Genomic DNA, 15,997 nt, shown 5'->3' with positions numbered 1-15,997 from the left:
TCACAGCGAGCCTGCTTGGACAATGAGCTGGTTCAAAGGTACCATCAGTGTGGACAAAGATTGACCTTTTTGTCACTTCCCAGGTTATTGTTAGTGTCTAGCCACTTAGGCTCATGTATTTAAGCTTCTGTAAACTGAATAGAATCCAGAATCTTTTCGCCTTATCTCCAGCTGCTGAGCTTATCATCTGATTGCTTGAATTGTGTATTTCCTGTAGCTTTAATAAGTACAGTGTTTCCCAGTATCCTCACGAACCCTTCTACTTCCCTTTTACAGTTCAGCTCTTCAGGAGGCATAGATGTGAGGAAATATATGTGACAAAGGCTTTACACAGATTTTTTCAGACATAGTACTGCTTAGTCAAAAGGATAAAGTACAGGATATTACAGATCATTTGAAAACATACCGTAAATGCATTACTCCTTAATAAGGTTTACTCTTCCCTTAAAAGCCTCACTGGCCCATCTGTTTTCAGAAAGATGGGATCTTCTCTTTTGACACTGAGCCCTAATACAAACTGCTCTCCCTTAATTTTGCTGCTAAACGTGGTCAAAGAGAGCAAATATCTTAGCTGATTCACTTTATAACCTACCTTTCCCATCATTGGGTCACTTCTAAGTGACTTCATTGATAAGGCAGCTTTCAACGTCACTACCCAGGTATCCTTGATAGGAGCTAGCTTACTGTCTAAAATCTTTAAAGGACATTGTCCTCCATTTAAGTATGAATAGCCCTGTACGTGCTTCTAGCTTTTAGAACTTCAACCTAGGGCAACAAGGCAAAAGAGCTGCACATTCAGAACTGAATTGCCAGTTTGGGAAAGGTATGTACAAAGAATTCAAAACTTCACCACCTAGGATTTACCATGGTTTTTTTTTCTTTTTTCTTAAACATGAACTTCCCTGCTTGCCCAGATGGATTTCTGATAAATGCAACATGTGTTTAGGTTTTTGAAAGCTGCAAATTTTGCTGTTGTTTGTGGGGGAAAGCCAGAGAATAAATGATGCTTCAGGTATGAGGGCAGCAATATATACCAGCACCCAATGAAAAGCATGTTCAAAGTGGGGCTGAAGTGAGAGAAGTGAAAGTATTGGTTTGAGAAATCTGATGTAAGGGTTGAGTGGTATAGGGTGAACTGGGACAAGACAGCCTTATGTGGCTAAAAGGGTTTGGGGAACTTGAGCTGTATGACAGGAGGGTTGTGCAACTGGGAGCTCTGGGACAAGGAGGATATGCGGCTGTAAGAGAGTTTGGAGACCCTGTGGTAAACCTTAGTCTCTATATGTTTATGCATAGATGTCCACTATATAATGAAGCCTAAAATACTTGAACTTGTTCTAAATCAGTTTGCTTGGAAAAGCAGTCTAGTCTCAGTAGTGCACAGCTCTGCGCAGGCTAATTAAGCCTGCTGATTTCCAGCATTCCTTGAAAGCTGTAGGAGTCTGTATGTAATTTTCATAAAATTCCAGTTGGACTGTGCGTGCCTCTGCCAAAAGTAGCTGTTCTGTTTTGTTACTCATCATTTATAACCTCTTCAGGACTTGGCCAGCATAAAGTCTGTGTATTTTGTTAACTGGATAGTGAAAATAAGGACCTGACTCTCATTTGCCCTGAGGTCTAGTGTAAATGAGATTTAGGATGTTAAGTCTCTAAGAATAGTGGCATAATATGTAATGTGGATATTTATTATAATCGATTTTGCCCTGGTTGTGCATTGTACCTGCCAAATTTTAGCTTTGAATTCTGACCATTAAATTTCACTAAAGTCAGCAGATATTTGCAAAAAAATACATGTTGGTGTAAACAACCAATGTGTTACAAAAACTCCTGTATAAGGACATAGTTAAATTATCTTTGTTGTTACATCTGTTAACAGAGCATTAATCTAGTGATGATATTCTTGTACTAAACTGCAAAGCTGCAAAATATTGGCATTTAATTTGTACCAATGATTGGTCTACCTGCACTGTGTTAACTCCCTCATCTGCACATGGAGCAGTGTAAGTAGTAGTGCCAGCTTTTTTAAAAAAAGTGAAAATTTTTTAAAAATATATGTGGGTGGTGTGAACAAAATGTGCGATGGTATGACATGGTGTTTTATTAGTATTCATCCATGTTCATGTACATTCTGCTTTTGTAGCTTGACCTTTTCCAAGAAGTGTAGCAACCCTAAAAAACATTTATGCCATACTGCAGTATAATGCATAGAAGTGAATGTGTTTGTTGGGTAAGACAGTATACAGGAGCATGTGTTACAGCAGCGTATATTCTGGTTCTTTGATAATACTCCCTGTTTATTTAGGAAGCCCCATCTAATTAATGTTTGTCTGGTCTAAAACTGCAAAAGTAAGAGTTTCTTCAGGTAAAAGTCTCTTTTTCATGGATGAATGTAAAAGTTATGCATAATGCATTTTTTCACTTAAAAGATATTAGTTTACTTACGGGGGTTGGACTAGATGATCTCCAGAGGTCCCTTCCAACCTCAACCATTCTGCGACACTTCAATATTAAAACTATATTAAGCTCTTCGTTAGCAATAGAAACTGCTTACTGGATGTAGGGTACTATTATTAGAGAGGAAAATTGTAGTGGGAGTTCAGATTTCTGTATCAATATTTTCTGCAAGTAAGGCTTGTGCAAAATACCGCCTGTATGAGTATTTTTTTATATATCATTTGAATGTGGGAAGTCGCAGTATCCCACCTCAAATGTGTTAACAAGCACTATGTAATTACTCCACTAATTAAAATGACTTCTTGCCAGCTTCAGAATATTGACAGTTTATTCCTTGTTTCTGGTTGTTACTGTCCTTTACATCTCTTCAGCTTGTTCTGTACCATGAATTTTGACAAACATCGCTAAGGATCAGAACAAACATCTTCCATCTTAATAAGATTTGACCTCCTCCTTTGTATTCACTTCCCTTATTTGATCCTGCCAACACATCAGTTTTTTTGTTCCTAGCCAACTGAGGTAAAACCACTGCCAGTTGGGCTATGCTAACAGAGATATGTGTCTCTGTTAATACAAATTGTGTGAGAATTGGTGTGAAAGATTTCAAGAACTTTTTCCTGGGATAGAATGGTTTAATAAAATGTATAGTACAGCTTTTATGGTTTCTCTTCACCCACTGGACCATCTCCTTCTCTAGTAGAATGTGCTATATCAATTTGAGGAATCTCCATGCTTTTGACAGCACATTGCTGATGGCTCCTAACCATCTCCATACTTAATGTACTGTATCCTCCAAAACCACTTTGGGGGGGGGGGTGTGAAAAATTATGATTCATATTTAGTTTCTCTTCTATAAGTCTTTTATGTGTTAGTCTTCTCAGTGCACTTGTCTTTAAGATCTTTTTAATGTTGTTTTTATATATCCACCTGCCCCTTCACTGAATCATAGAACTTTTCTTTAAGATACATTGGATTGGAGGAAGGTTCATCCCGTTGCTCTTTTTCCACATTTTACCTTCATCTCTTGAATAGCATTTGGGAAAAAAGAAAAAGCCATATTTGGAATATACTGTGGAGTCCTCCTGAAGGAAGCAGGCAAGCAATGAAAACAGGAATATCATATGCACAGTTTTGCTATAGATTTCCAAAACTGATCATTCCTTTCTTACCAAGATGCCCTCGGTTTTGAGATCAGATGGTTACTGGTTGCTGGTCACTGTTTCACAGCCAGAAACCTTCTTTAAAAAGGGACGACTTTATAAACACTTATGAACAATATGTGTAGTCACATTGACAAAAAGTGGGGCAAACAAGTCTCATAATTTAGGATTCAGTAGCAGATATTCATATCATTTGAAAACTTTACATACCCTAAAGCATCTAGGTTAGAAGCTTAAGGAAACTTTAGGTTATATAAATACCTTCAAGGAGTCATTGCTAGAAACTGGGAGGGATTTTTTCTTTTTTGCCCGAGAAAACAGAAAGCTTTCATCGGGACAGTTGCCATGGATGCGTGGGGTAATGCATGTGGCAAATGCAAAAACAATTATTTGCAGGCCCAGTGATGTAATGAAGTACGACGAGTTTCTACAAGTAATATTAATAGTTTTCTTTATCCACCATTCATCGTTGAGCTCTGAGGTAGTGGACATGTGGCAGTACGTTTTACATTTTTCTTACACGCCCAACAAATAATCAGAATTTGGTTCATATGTTGTGTAGTATAATGTCTTGCTTCTGATTAACATGATTCCAACACTGCTTGCCCGACCAATGAATAAGGAAGTTAACATCTTTTTAAACCATTACTGTAAAGGATTTCCATTGCTAGGGTTGTATTTATTTGGTTTCGGAATTAAATAGTTTGATCCTATCAAAAAGGCTTTATCAATGTCAAATGTTTATGTATTTGACAGGATTTTGGAAGAGATCTGAAGAGGTTTAGCCTTTTGGTGAATATGGGTATAAAAACCCCCTTCTGAAAGCTTTAGATCCTGTAAAATTCAGGCTTCTTTGTCAGAAGCAGTAAGCAGGGAAGCTTTCGTGCACCAAGAACAGGGTAAGTTATCAGGAAGTGGAAGGAGTCTAAGATGGATAGGGCTAAGTATCTCAGGTCATTTCTCCTCTTCTGGAACTATTCTTTTAAGTAAGTCCAACTAAAGCCAGAATTTAAGATTAGTTCAGAGCTGTTCTTCCTTTATGACCTGTGAGTAGGTCTGCTGGCTTATATATGTTTTAACATCAACCAGGTGGGTTTTGTAAATTTTCTTTTGGAGCAGAATCAAGGGTGAAAGCAAACAGGCAAATTCCTCATAGGCTATGTTAGAAGGTAGAGGAGTAATAATGAAACCATATATGAGATGTCTGCTTGGAAAATATGAAGTGCCTGTTCTGTGGTAACCAAGTCTTTTGTTTATCTTCTCACAAGCCCATTAAGCATATATGAGCACTCTTCTTTGCTCTCTGTTGGTTTCCCTGCTTCCTATGTTCTCTTCCACTGGCTTCCTATCTCATTCTACTGAAGTTTAAACTCCAGCTTATTCTTCAGGATTCAGGATAGAGACATCTGTGGCTAATCCTTAGCTATTAACTCCTACTGTTATTCCCTTGTGAGTAAGAAAGGAATGTAATTGTAATGCACTTTTGCTGCTGCTGCATTATACCCTGCCAGTCTCCTGGGATGTTCCTTTCAGAGCCCCTCACTTCCTTCCTTACATTGAATATCTTCATTTAGCTCATTCAGATTGTTCCAAAACCCTTCCTTCTTTCAGGTAACATTCGACAATAACTACTTAGTGTTGCTCCTGCCTCATCTCATAATCCCTTCATTTAGCTTGTGTATACAATTTCACTGTTTAGGTTCTTCTTTGTCCTACATTTTGCTTAGGAGGAAGTATTGTTTTCACTTTACAAATTGGTGATAGTAAAATCAAGAGACATGTCCTAGATCACACAAGTCACTGATGAGTACAAATGCTTTTGACTTAGAACACATATGCACACAGTCTTTCCACTCTGATCTTTCCTACCTGCAGGTATTCACACCTTCCCTGTGACAGGGTTCTTGGTCAAGCTGAGTGTTTGAAAAATGAGGAGTGTGTAATCCATGGCAATTTTCCAAAATACTGGTTTATCAACCAACTTCCAGAATGTTTTACAGGAAGAGTTTACCAGAAATAGGGTTAAACCTGAATTCCTTTCCGTGGCATTTGTCATGAAAAAACAGTTTTTCAGTTCCTGCTGCCCCTTGCCTTTTTGTCAATACCCTGTTTAATTCCCAGAAGAGATGTAGTATAGTTTGTGCAATGTTCATATTACTTTGATTCATACCTTGAGAAGCATCCAAACTGCATGATGAATAGCACAAGGTTCCCATAGAAAACATGTTATCTTGGAAATTAACTGTGCCATGAATGTAAAACAAGAGCTGACTTTAGACTGTCTCCTTATATTTTATATTTTCAAGCATTTATAATTTAATTCTTTATAATGTACAGATTGTGTACATATTCTTCCATATTTTTTGAAGAGGGAGAGTATATAATGTCAATTTTATGCACCTGTAACATCCCCAACCTCATCTCTGACTGAATCCTAAACCAGCAGCACAGCTTGAACTGCCACACTACCCACACTGGTAGGTATCAGAAAAAAAAATTTACCCTGAAGGGAATGCATATTGTGATCTCTTGCAACTTTTTCCCAAGTTTCTGTGATATGTATCATTTTTCTCAATATCCTGGTTCCACATTGTTGTGTGACATTATCAGCATTTGTTTTTTCTTTCAGTACATTTCTCATTTTTTAGAGAAAAATTGAATATATTATTTTTGAAAAAAGTTTTGAATTAATACCATGAATTTGGATTCTACTTCATTTTGTCTTATTTTCTGGGTTAGGCATTATTTCAACCAGGAGGCTGATCCAAGTACCTTTGCTCTAACTCCTGTTGTTTTCTTTTCAACTAAGGATCCCTTTTTTCTCTTGAGGCTTTTTTTCTTTTGAATTAGGAAAGATGGAGCAACTAGGTTACAACTGCATATACTTCCACTGAGTCTCTGTTCTAAAGGAGACATATTTTGTTTAAGAATGACAGTTTGTTCTTGGTCAGAATACTAGAATTGCTTGCAGATTTGCTTGGAGTCCTACCGTAATGATAATGTCAGTGTTTCACTTGAGAGAGTTCAAAACAGATGCTTTTCTAATGTGATAAGACTAGGGAAGGAAAGCAAAAATTTCCTTAAAAGTTCCAGTGGATTTTATTAGTGTGCATCCTATCAGAACTGAACATTTAGAACCTTAATATATTGCTTAGTTGTGTTATTTTCTTGAGAATCTAGTGCAAGTTTTAAAAAAATAAAATAAAAAAATTCAGTTGACTGTGTTTTGAATATGTAATTCCCTATTTGTCTGTTGGTCAGATAGAATCAAGTGGTGGCAATATAAGTTTTGCTTTTGCTATTGTGCCCCAGGCCAGCCTAAAGCATAGTTGAATTTCCACGGCTTATTCAGTCTTTGGCTTCCTTTCTGAGATTTCCAAAAGGAATGATGGTTAATATGATTTTAAAAAGATCCACCACAGTTGGATGGGACTGAATTTATTTTACATAAAATATGGAACAACCATCAGATAGTAAAAGCTATCAATTCAGTCTCAACTCAGACTACCAAGAAGAAGGATATTCCTCAAGTCATTTTTCTTGTCTTCTTCCTCTCTACTTCAAATGACCTGACATAGGTTTAATTTCACAGCAGTAAAAAAAGTTTATTTACTGGATTCAGCAATTGTGAAAGGAGCTCTTGTTGTAAATCAATGGTTTGTTATACATGCTGCTAGCAATACAAAGCCTTTAGAGCAGCTATTTCAACTGTTTCTTCCATCCTCTGCATCATCTAGGAAAAGACCTTATATAATAAAGGAAAAAGAATCAGGCAGGAGTTGTTGGGAGAGAAATTGTGCATATATTTTATATTGAAATAAAAATCTAATGTTGGTCTGGCATTAAAATTTTCTGGTTGGGCAGCATAATTTTTTAACTGGGAATCTTGATAGCAATGGCTAAAATCTCTAGGCCTGGGTCAATAAGAATCTGTATTGCATTCTGTCAGGTATCAGCAATGATACTTGTCAGGCTTGATACTTGCAGTAACAGCATAGTGGTATCATGTGATTTGATTCAAATACTAATTTTAGTAAAAGATATGGGGGGGTAGTTTCAGTCAGTTTTAGGACTTCATTATTCTCCATATCCAAATCAGACAAGTAACATGTATTCTTTAAAAAATTTTTTAGTGAATTCAGCATGTAAAACTTATGCCAGCTGGGTAATACATTTAAATAAAAATTATCAACAAGGAAGTTTAAAATGACATGGTAAAGCATCGTTTATTCCAGAAATTAAAGTCTGTGTCCTTGTCCTCTAGAGATGTCTCGGAGAGTCAAATTGATGTCTTGCATGTACTGCTAACTGATTGTGTGGAAATTTTTTTAAGTTCACTTTTTCTTTATTCTTCTGTCTTTTTTACCCATCTTCCCCCATTGTAGCAAATTAGACGGCCGGATGAAAGCAAAGGAGTTGCTAGTAGAGTTGGATCCCTCAAAGTAAATATGTTTCTAACATTTATTTTGCAATTTTTCTTCTATAGCCTACACTTTTCCTTTTGAAGGGGGAGGTGAGGGGAGGGGGGGAAGGGGCTTTTCCATTTCTCACCATTCCATCATTTTTATTTCAGTATTCTTATTGCTGTTGGGTCACATTTTGTTTGTTTCTGTGCTACACATAGAACAACCTGCTGAAGGCAAACTACCAACTAGTTAGCTTTGAATGTCATCACAAATAAGAGACAGAAGCAACCTTCTTGAAGTGTCTGTAATTTGGGGATCATGATTAAACCACTTCTCTGATCTGTGTTATTTGTTGTCTCTTAACTGCCTGTTGCACGGAGAAGTGACTTACTCATCTTCAGAGTACCACTTCCCCTCTTGAAACATGATTAAACTTTTATAGTACTCACATATTTTTCATTTAATTCTGCAAAAGATCAGTACAAGAAGGTTGAATATTTAGCATGTATCTAGCCTTTAAATCAGAAAAGAGTAAATAAAGAGGAAATGAGAGAGAGATTCATGTGAGGCTAATAAGACTGGAGCCACTGTTTTGCTAATACCTAGCCAATTCCTTTTTCTGCCTTTTTTGTGTTTGTACAAACATACTCAAATGTTTAGAGCACCTAAGAGAACAGGCAGATTTCTAAATCCGTACCCACTCGTGTATAGTGTTACACATTAATAAATGGTTTAAAACACAGGAAATTCTCTGAATTAACCAAGATGCTGATTGTGTGCAGTCCAGACCATTCTGTTAAGATTCCGTCTCAACAGTTGCCTCCTTTTCAACCATCCAATTTTTCACCTTTTTCTACTTTATTTCCTTTTAGCACTTTCTCAAGCGCTAATTAATTCATTTTTCTTCTGCACTCTCCTTGCCTTTCCTGCCTTCTTGGTTTTTGATTTTTTGTTTTATTCTTGTATGTGTGCGTATTGCCTTTGTTCCAGGACAAGCCATCCTCTCTGTTCTCTAACACTGCTCTACAGCTGCTTTTTGTGAAAATGTTATTTCACTGAGCATAAAGAAGGGGAGGGGAAGGATTAATTATGCACCTCTTTCCAGTAATGACACCATTTAAATTGATCTCAGTGCAGAAAAAGAAGCCAGTTTCTATTTGTTTATACAGTCATAACTAGAGGCATCTGTAGCATTCCTCACTGTCTGTGAGGCTTTAGCTTTTCATCTTGTGTTTTGGGAAGAGGTTTTAGTTAGAGTGTATATGAGAAGAACTCTGTACATGATTGATGGACTGTTGTTTCTGTAGCAGACATTCAGTACCACTGAATTCACACAGAGGAAAACACAGGCAGCCACAGCTACTATTCTGTTTTGAAAATTGTGCAGATAATTATTATGACTTCCACGTTTTAATGGGTCATCATATACAATTGTATATGGATAATGCAAATACATATGCAAGAGGTGTAACTTATTTAAGGGCTAGGATTCATCTATTATTTTTATGAATGTGACATCAGTATGAAAGCCACTAGTTTAAAAAACGCTAGGGTTCAATTTTCAAATATTGACACCTAATTTAGGATTCCTACTTTCTTCTCTGACTGCCCGAGATTTAATTTCACTACCCAAAAAATGTGTTTAGACACAAAATCTGATATGAATGTCCATATAGACAATGGAAAGTCCTAATTAAGATACCCAAAATCACCCCTAAAATGTTATTTTTAATGGAAAAAATCTAGAACACTGCCTTGCCAATAAATAAATAAATAGATAAATAATGTAGCAGATTCAGTAGCTTTAGAATGATCTGTTCCTTGATTTTTTTTTATATTTTTTTCCTATACTGAAAAAAGAGCCATGTTAAGCAAAAAAATCTTGTATCCAGTTCCAGAGTTTACTAAGTATATATGTTTGTAGTGTGCAAAGCACTTTGATGTTTTGAAATGTTTTGCCAAAGGCAGTGAGAAATGTGTTATGCTATGATTTGTTTAAAAAAATAAAGAACGAAAGAAAAAAGAAAAAACATGACAAGAGAACAGATTGCTTTTTCAGTTCATTTTCTGATGTTTACATGTAGCTCCATCGAAAGCTGGAGGAGCTCAGAGATCACCTAGAAGGCAATGTCAGAGGATGCTCTCTCCGAGTAAATGTACGATTTCACTCGGTGATTTGTTTTTTTAAAACTTCCGCTGGCTGGTAACACCAAATCTGATTAGTTTGTCCTTTCATCCCCATCTTCTTCCTTTCTTTCTCTTTTTCCCTTTGTGTTTTCTTTCTTCTCTAGATGGGCTTTCATTTTGATGTGTATGAGAAACCTGACCTAATTGACAGGGTTTGTTTAAAAGAAAATGCTACTACATTTTAATGAATATTAATCAAACTTTGGTTGGCTTTAATACCAGCTAAAACAAATCCCTTTCCAAAACCAAAGTTGCATATCTAAAATTTTTTTGAACATTCAAGTTAGGAACGAATAAAATAGATATCCCTAGTTTAAAGGATAGCCATAGATCTTCTGCCTGTGATTGATACCTTAACTGAACTGAAAACTACAGCTGAGCTAAGGTAACCCAGGAGCACGTAGGCTCACATCTACCTCTGTCTTTGCCTTTAATGTTTTGGATCCTTACTTTATCTCATAAGATAGGTTAATATTTGTTTGGGTGCCAGCTATGCAAATTTCACTGCTTGTTTTCTTAGCATATTCCTTTAATACAAAAATTCTGCAGCATATTTCCTGTATGTTATATTTGTACTTTAATGAAAAAAATTCACATGGAAAAAAGGATTAAGATCTAACATATCAGTCATGACACCTCTGTAAGATTATCCATTTTTCACAGAAATCTTTAAGAAAACAAGTTGTTGTTGCCAACATAGCAATACAGACAGCAGTACCTCATATTCATGAGTTTTCTTCATAAAGGTCAGCCTTTCAGCAATTAATTCTCTAGAACTTAGAGTTTAAGCTGCATAATGTGATGTGTAATGAAAGTTAGAAAGTTTTGAGCATAGTAAGTTTTGAACATAATAAAAGTATAAGTTAATAACTGTATTTATCCCTTTGAACAATCGTTCAGTGAAGATTCTCAAAATAATTTCTTTAGAGTCATGTCCTGTTTGTATCTTCCATGCACTGTGACTGTTGCCATTATTCTCAGCACAATCATTTTAATATATAATCCACTATGGTTATCTAGTGAAAGACAATGATAATGATTTGATAATTTTTACCCCATTTTGATGCTTTATCATATCCAGCTATAAGTCTGACATAAAGCTGAATTCTGCTCACTGTCAAACAGAAGTCACTGAGCTTGTAATCTTTTGCAGGTGAAATACAAGAAAACTGAGCTGCTAATACATTGCAGCGTTCTATAAAATCGGTTGATGAAAAGACTATCATTTCACTGGCAAATTTCTTTAAGAATCAGGTTTTTGGGAGAATAAACTATGTGGTATTTTTCATTTGGTGACATGCTAAACCTATTAGCTATAATCAAGGCAGAGGCAGATCTTTATTTTAGACTCCTCACCCTTAAATTCATGATTTAATACTGCTGAATAAACATAAAGCCAGGCAAAAAAATTACGCCATGAAACTTCGTACTACAAAAAGTGTTCTAGACACATATTCTCGCACAGAATGCCACATGAGGAGAGATTTAAAATGAAAAACTATGACTACGTTATAACCATGGATATTACACAAACTAATTGACATGAAATTGTTCTGTTCCTCTGTGCCACTTTGTCTGTTCTATCATGGCCATACCCTACACAAGACAAGCAAGGAGGTCAGATTGTGAACTAAAAAATGTTCCATATATTCTTCATATGCCCTTTAAATCTCTTCAGACAACCAGGACACATCGCAAGTATAATAGCATGTAGCTAAAATCTGCTGCTTTTCACTGCCAGTCTGATCCATGCTATAATAATGGATGTTTTGGATAACGCAACATTTTAAAAGAGGAGATACAAATGGCAGATCAAATAATAGCACAAATCTGTAGTAAGTGGTGGAAATTTGGAAAGAAAATAATGAGGGATCTGTTAATAGCTCATCTTTAAAATAATTTGCATGTATTCCGTGATGTTTCTGGAAAGGAGTTTAAATGAAAGTTGTTACTACTACTACAGTGTGGCAAATGTATTGAATGGTATGGGAGGGGGAACATGAAGTAGCTGATGGCCAGCCCCATAAGTGAAAGTTAAATGCTATTGCACAATTGTGCATAGTATTTAAGGTGGAACCTTTGTTTCAGAATGAATTTCAAAGACATGCTTCCCACATTAAAGGCAAAGGCCATTAGAAATATGTAGAAAACATCAAAATTCTGCAGAATATCTGTTTCTACAATAGTTTAAAAATCCTGCCAAATATTTAAAGTAATAGGCACTGAAAACATGCATTAAAATTCTAGTTAATTAAGCAGACTTTTTTGGGTTTAGTGGTTAATTTAAAAACTACTTTTAATATCAGTAGTAATGCCTAATTGTTTACAAAGAAAGTTTTCCTGAACTGAGATCTGTTTTCCCATTTCTTCTTGAGATCTTCACTCAACTTTCTTGCAGGTATTCCAATTCTTTTCATGGCTTAATCCTTTGACCCTTCCAAAATACCTGTGTTTGAAGCTAAAATCAAATATTGCTTGGAAAATTAGTCTTCTACTACTTTGAATTGTTAGCATTCTCCTACCTGTTGCAATTAATGTAGCAATAGCAAATAAAGTGCATTAGCTACTGAGATGATCAGCAGTGAAACAGGTAACTGGTGTATATTTTAAAACTCATAAAACCTGTTTAAAATTGATACCTTCCTGAAAGTGTTGAAAAGTTCAGCACAGATTCAGCAGAACATTACTGCTTCAATCTGTGTTTCGAAGATTTTTTTGTAAGTAAATTTGATTTTAAATGCAAGTTTAAATTCTGCAGAAACATACTATGAAAAGCCCATCAGAAAAGCATAAGTCTAAACGTAGAAATTCTACACGAAGTCCTGAGTAACATGTGAAACAATTTCTATGTGGATCTTAACCAGAGTACTTCCAAATCAAAGGTTCTCTTTTTGGCCAAGAACAGTGTTTTCAGAATTCATAGTAGTGGCCAAATACTGTCCATAGAGGATGTTTAATGAAACCTGGATCATCATTTTTCATATAGAATTGTGTCTCATGAAGGCTACAGTCTCCTGTATGCCATATGCTATCTTACTTTAAGTACCTGCCTTCTTTGATCATGATGAAGGATTACATTTATGGGGCTTTCATTCCTAGTCATTATGTTCTATTACTAAAAATCTAAGTAAAGTCACTATGGCTCTCAGACTAATGGCAAATTGCTAATGCAGCCTTTGGACCAGATTCTCAGCTGGTGTAAATGGGCATAGTTCTTTTAAAATCATTGTCACAGTGGGGAATTTCTGTGACAGAGAATACGGTGCCTTCACTTGAATGTTCATGGGGGAAGAAAAAACCCAGCAGCACGTTTGAGCAGGGCTCAAATGTTAGCACGTTAGCTAGCTTCTCCCAAAGTAATGGGTAGGGATTGTCAGGCAGCATACAAAGTAAGAAGAGCTGCCCCCTCTTTCCAACTGGAAGAAACAGTCAAAAGATCAATTACTGGAGTTCACAGATGACAGCAAATTGGAAGCAGAATAAGTGATTGTTTGCAGAATCATCAAAGGAACTTAGAAAAATGAAGAAACATATTGACACTTAATTTTAATATTGCAGAAGCAGTACACTTAAGGAATGCTGACACAGGCAGACGTTCAAAAATGGAGACCAGTTAGAAAGAAAGCAATGATGTAGAAAGGATCTGGAAATGATAAGTGTGCAGGAGATGCAACAATCTCATTGCATGATCCTGCTGAAAATAATGGAAAGAAACAGCAATCAGTATGTGGAAGAGTGTAGGTTGTAAAAGTAGGGAACTGATAAATCCTTTCCTGAAGATGATTTTGAGACCAAAACACTTGAGCATGACTTTGATTTCATCACTATGAGAAAATAACACAGGTAAATTGAGAGTCTATACATGTGTGAATAAGAAAAAAATATGGAGTTAGTGTGCTTAAGGAAAAATTTATAAATATATATATGTGTGTGTGTGTGTGTTTGAGAACAGAGAGAAATAAAATATACAGATATTTTAGTGGAAGGAATATTATCATTTGCCTGTTTGTAACTGGGACTTTATGAATATGAAGAAAGTAAGGAATGATTTAAAGTAATTAAGTACTAGGAGCAATAAGACTGAAGCTAAATGATAAATTTAGGTTAGATATTAATGAAAATATGATAGGTAGGCAACAAAATATTAGGTAGGCAACAGCAGTCTCCATGTAGTAGATGCCCAAGAAAAAAAATACACATGGGTTTAACTTAAAGTATACCTCTTGTAAGTTAGTGTGGGGAATAGACAGGATGAGTCAAATTCTTTCACACTTTGTTGGATAAGATTCCAAACCTCCTCATTGTTGCTGTTCCCATTTATTTAGTTGCTGATACTTAAAACACTGCTGCTTTGACATTTCTTGCTGTTAATCCATTCTCTGAATCCTCACCTGCAAAGCTGAAACCAATTAATCTTCTTTTTCCATTCTATTACAAGACAAAACATGGGAACAGTGGTTGGAGATTATTTATGAGAATCTTGATTAGAAATGCATCCAAAAGTCTTAGGTGAATAGCAGAACCCCATGTCATATAACTAAGCAAAAGCACACCTTATCTTTCTTGGAAAGCTTTCAAAATAATCCTCTTAGAAACAATTTTTGCTCAGTATTTGTTGGGGGGAGGGGGGCTCTTTTTTTTTTTTTTTTACAAAAGAAACTGTTTAAGAATAATACTTGGTTTCTTAAAATTGCATTCTCTTTCTATTTGTCTGAAGTCATTTTCTATTTGCGATGTAATCCTTCTGTAAATCAACTCACTATACCATGTTGTCATGAGGAAACATGTCATCGGGGAAGGAGGTAGTTCTTGAGTGTATGTGAACATTTAAGATGTCCTGAAGTCATTCAAATGTCCTTAGTAATATTATCTAGTTAGAGCAAAGGAAATATATACAGAATGCCAGAAAGGAACAAAAAATATTTTCAGTGAGAGCATTATAAATTTTCTGTGAAGAAAAAACAGCTCTGTAGACATGTATAATGGAGACGTAAAGGAACACAGACAAATATGAATGTAGAATTTTCCTGAAAGTGGTATTTTACATTTCAGTGAAGAATTATGAAATACATACATCAGAAATTGAAGAATGTTCATGAGTGACTTTATGAGTATCATCTCTGCTCAGTCCATCATAATACCTAAGTCAGGAAGCTGAAATATATTCAACCAAAGAAAGGATTTTCAGACTCACTTAAAGAAAAGAAAATCCTATAAATAACTGGAAACTCTTTATTTTTTTAATTTTTGACATGTCTCTGAGCTATGAGTGATTTACTAGTATAGAAAAACTGATGTCTTGTATAAGCAAAGTGTTCCCTAAGCAATCATATTGTTGTGTTCTGTGCATAGTAAAACCACACTCTAGGTTTAGGACAACTTCCATCAGTAAAACTATAGTGTTCCCAATGAACTTGTGTCTGTGCTGATAGATGCTGACAGTGACAGCGTCCCTCAAGAATCACAGCCCTTTATATTAATGAGGGACATAACATGCAGATTTCTGTTGGCCTCTATCTGGGCATTAGTGATTTAGCCTTTGCAAGTTAATCTGTTTTTGGAGAAGTGAGATTGAAGAAAAAACTTCATTATCAAAGTGCTAGTTCTGAGCATCTAAAAACATACACAGGGAAGAATAGGGCCTTTAATGTGTTTTCACATTGTATTGTTTGCAGAGTTAAAATTAAACAAATAGTGTTAAATGAAGGAGATTGGTAAGCTTCTTTCTAGAATACCTTATTATCCTAAGGATAGTTTTCTGGTCACAACGCCAATTTTCTAGAGGAATAA

At 35.7% G+C, this 15,997-nt stretch overlaps 1 protein-coding gene across 1 annotated transcript in view; it reads left to right on the top strand.

The window, feature by feature from the left end:
- Window positions 1-15,997, top strand: part of LOC112978593 (gephyrin-like) — a gene marked incomplete at both ends in the record, with an annotated part of 234,005 nt that overhangs the window by 189,921 nt on the left and 28,087 nt on the right. Inside the window, 1 exon segment of the mRNA XM_026092193.1 lies at window positions 8,000-8,056. Within this exon segment, the coding sequence (XP_025947978.1) occupies window positions 8,000-8,056 (57 nt within the window).

This window comes from Apteryx rowi, unplaced genomic scaffold (genome assembly GCF_003343035.1).
Source record: "Apteryx rowi isolate R43461 unplaced genomic scaffold, aptRow1 scaffold_945, whole genome shotgun sequence".
NCBI classification, from domain to species: domain Eukaryota; kingdom Metazoa; phylum Chordata; class Aves; order Apterygiformes; family Apterygidae; genus Apteryx; species Apteryx rowi.
The sequence above is the reverse complement of the archived record's forward strand: the minus strand, read 5'-3'. Positions and strand labels throughout refer to the sequence as shown.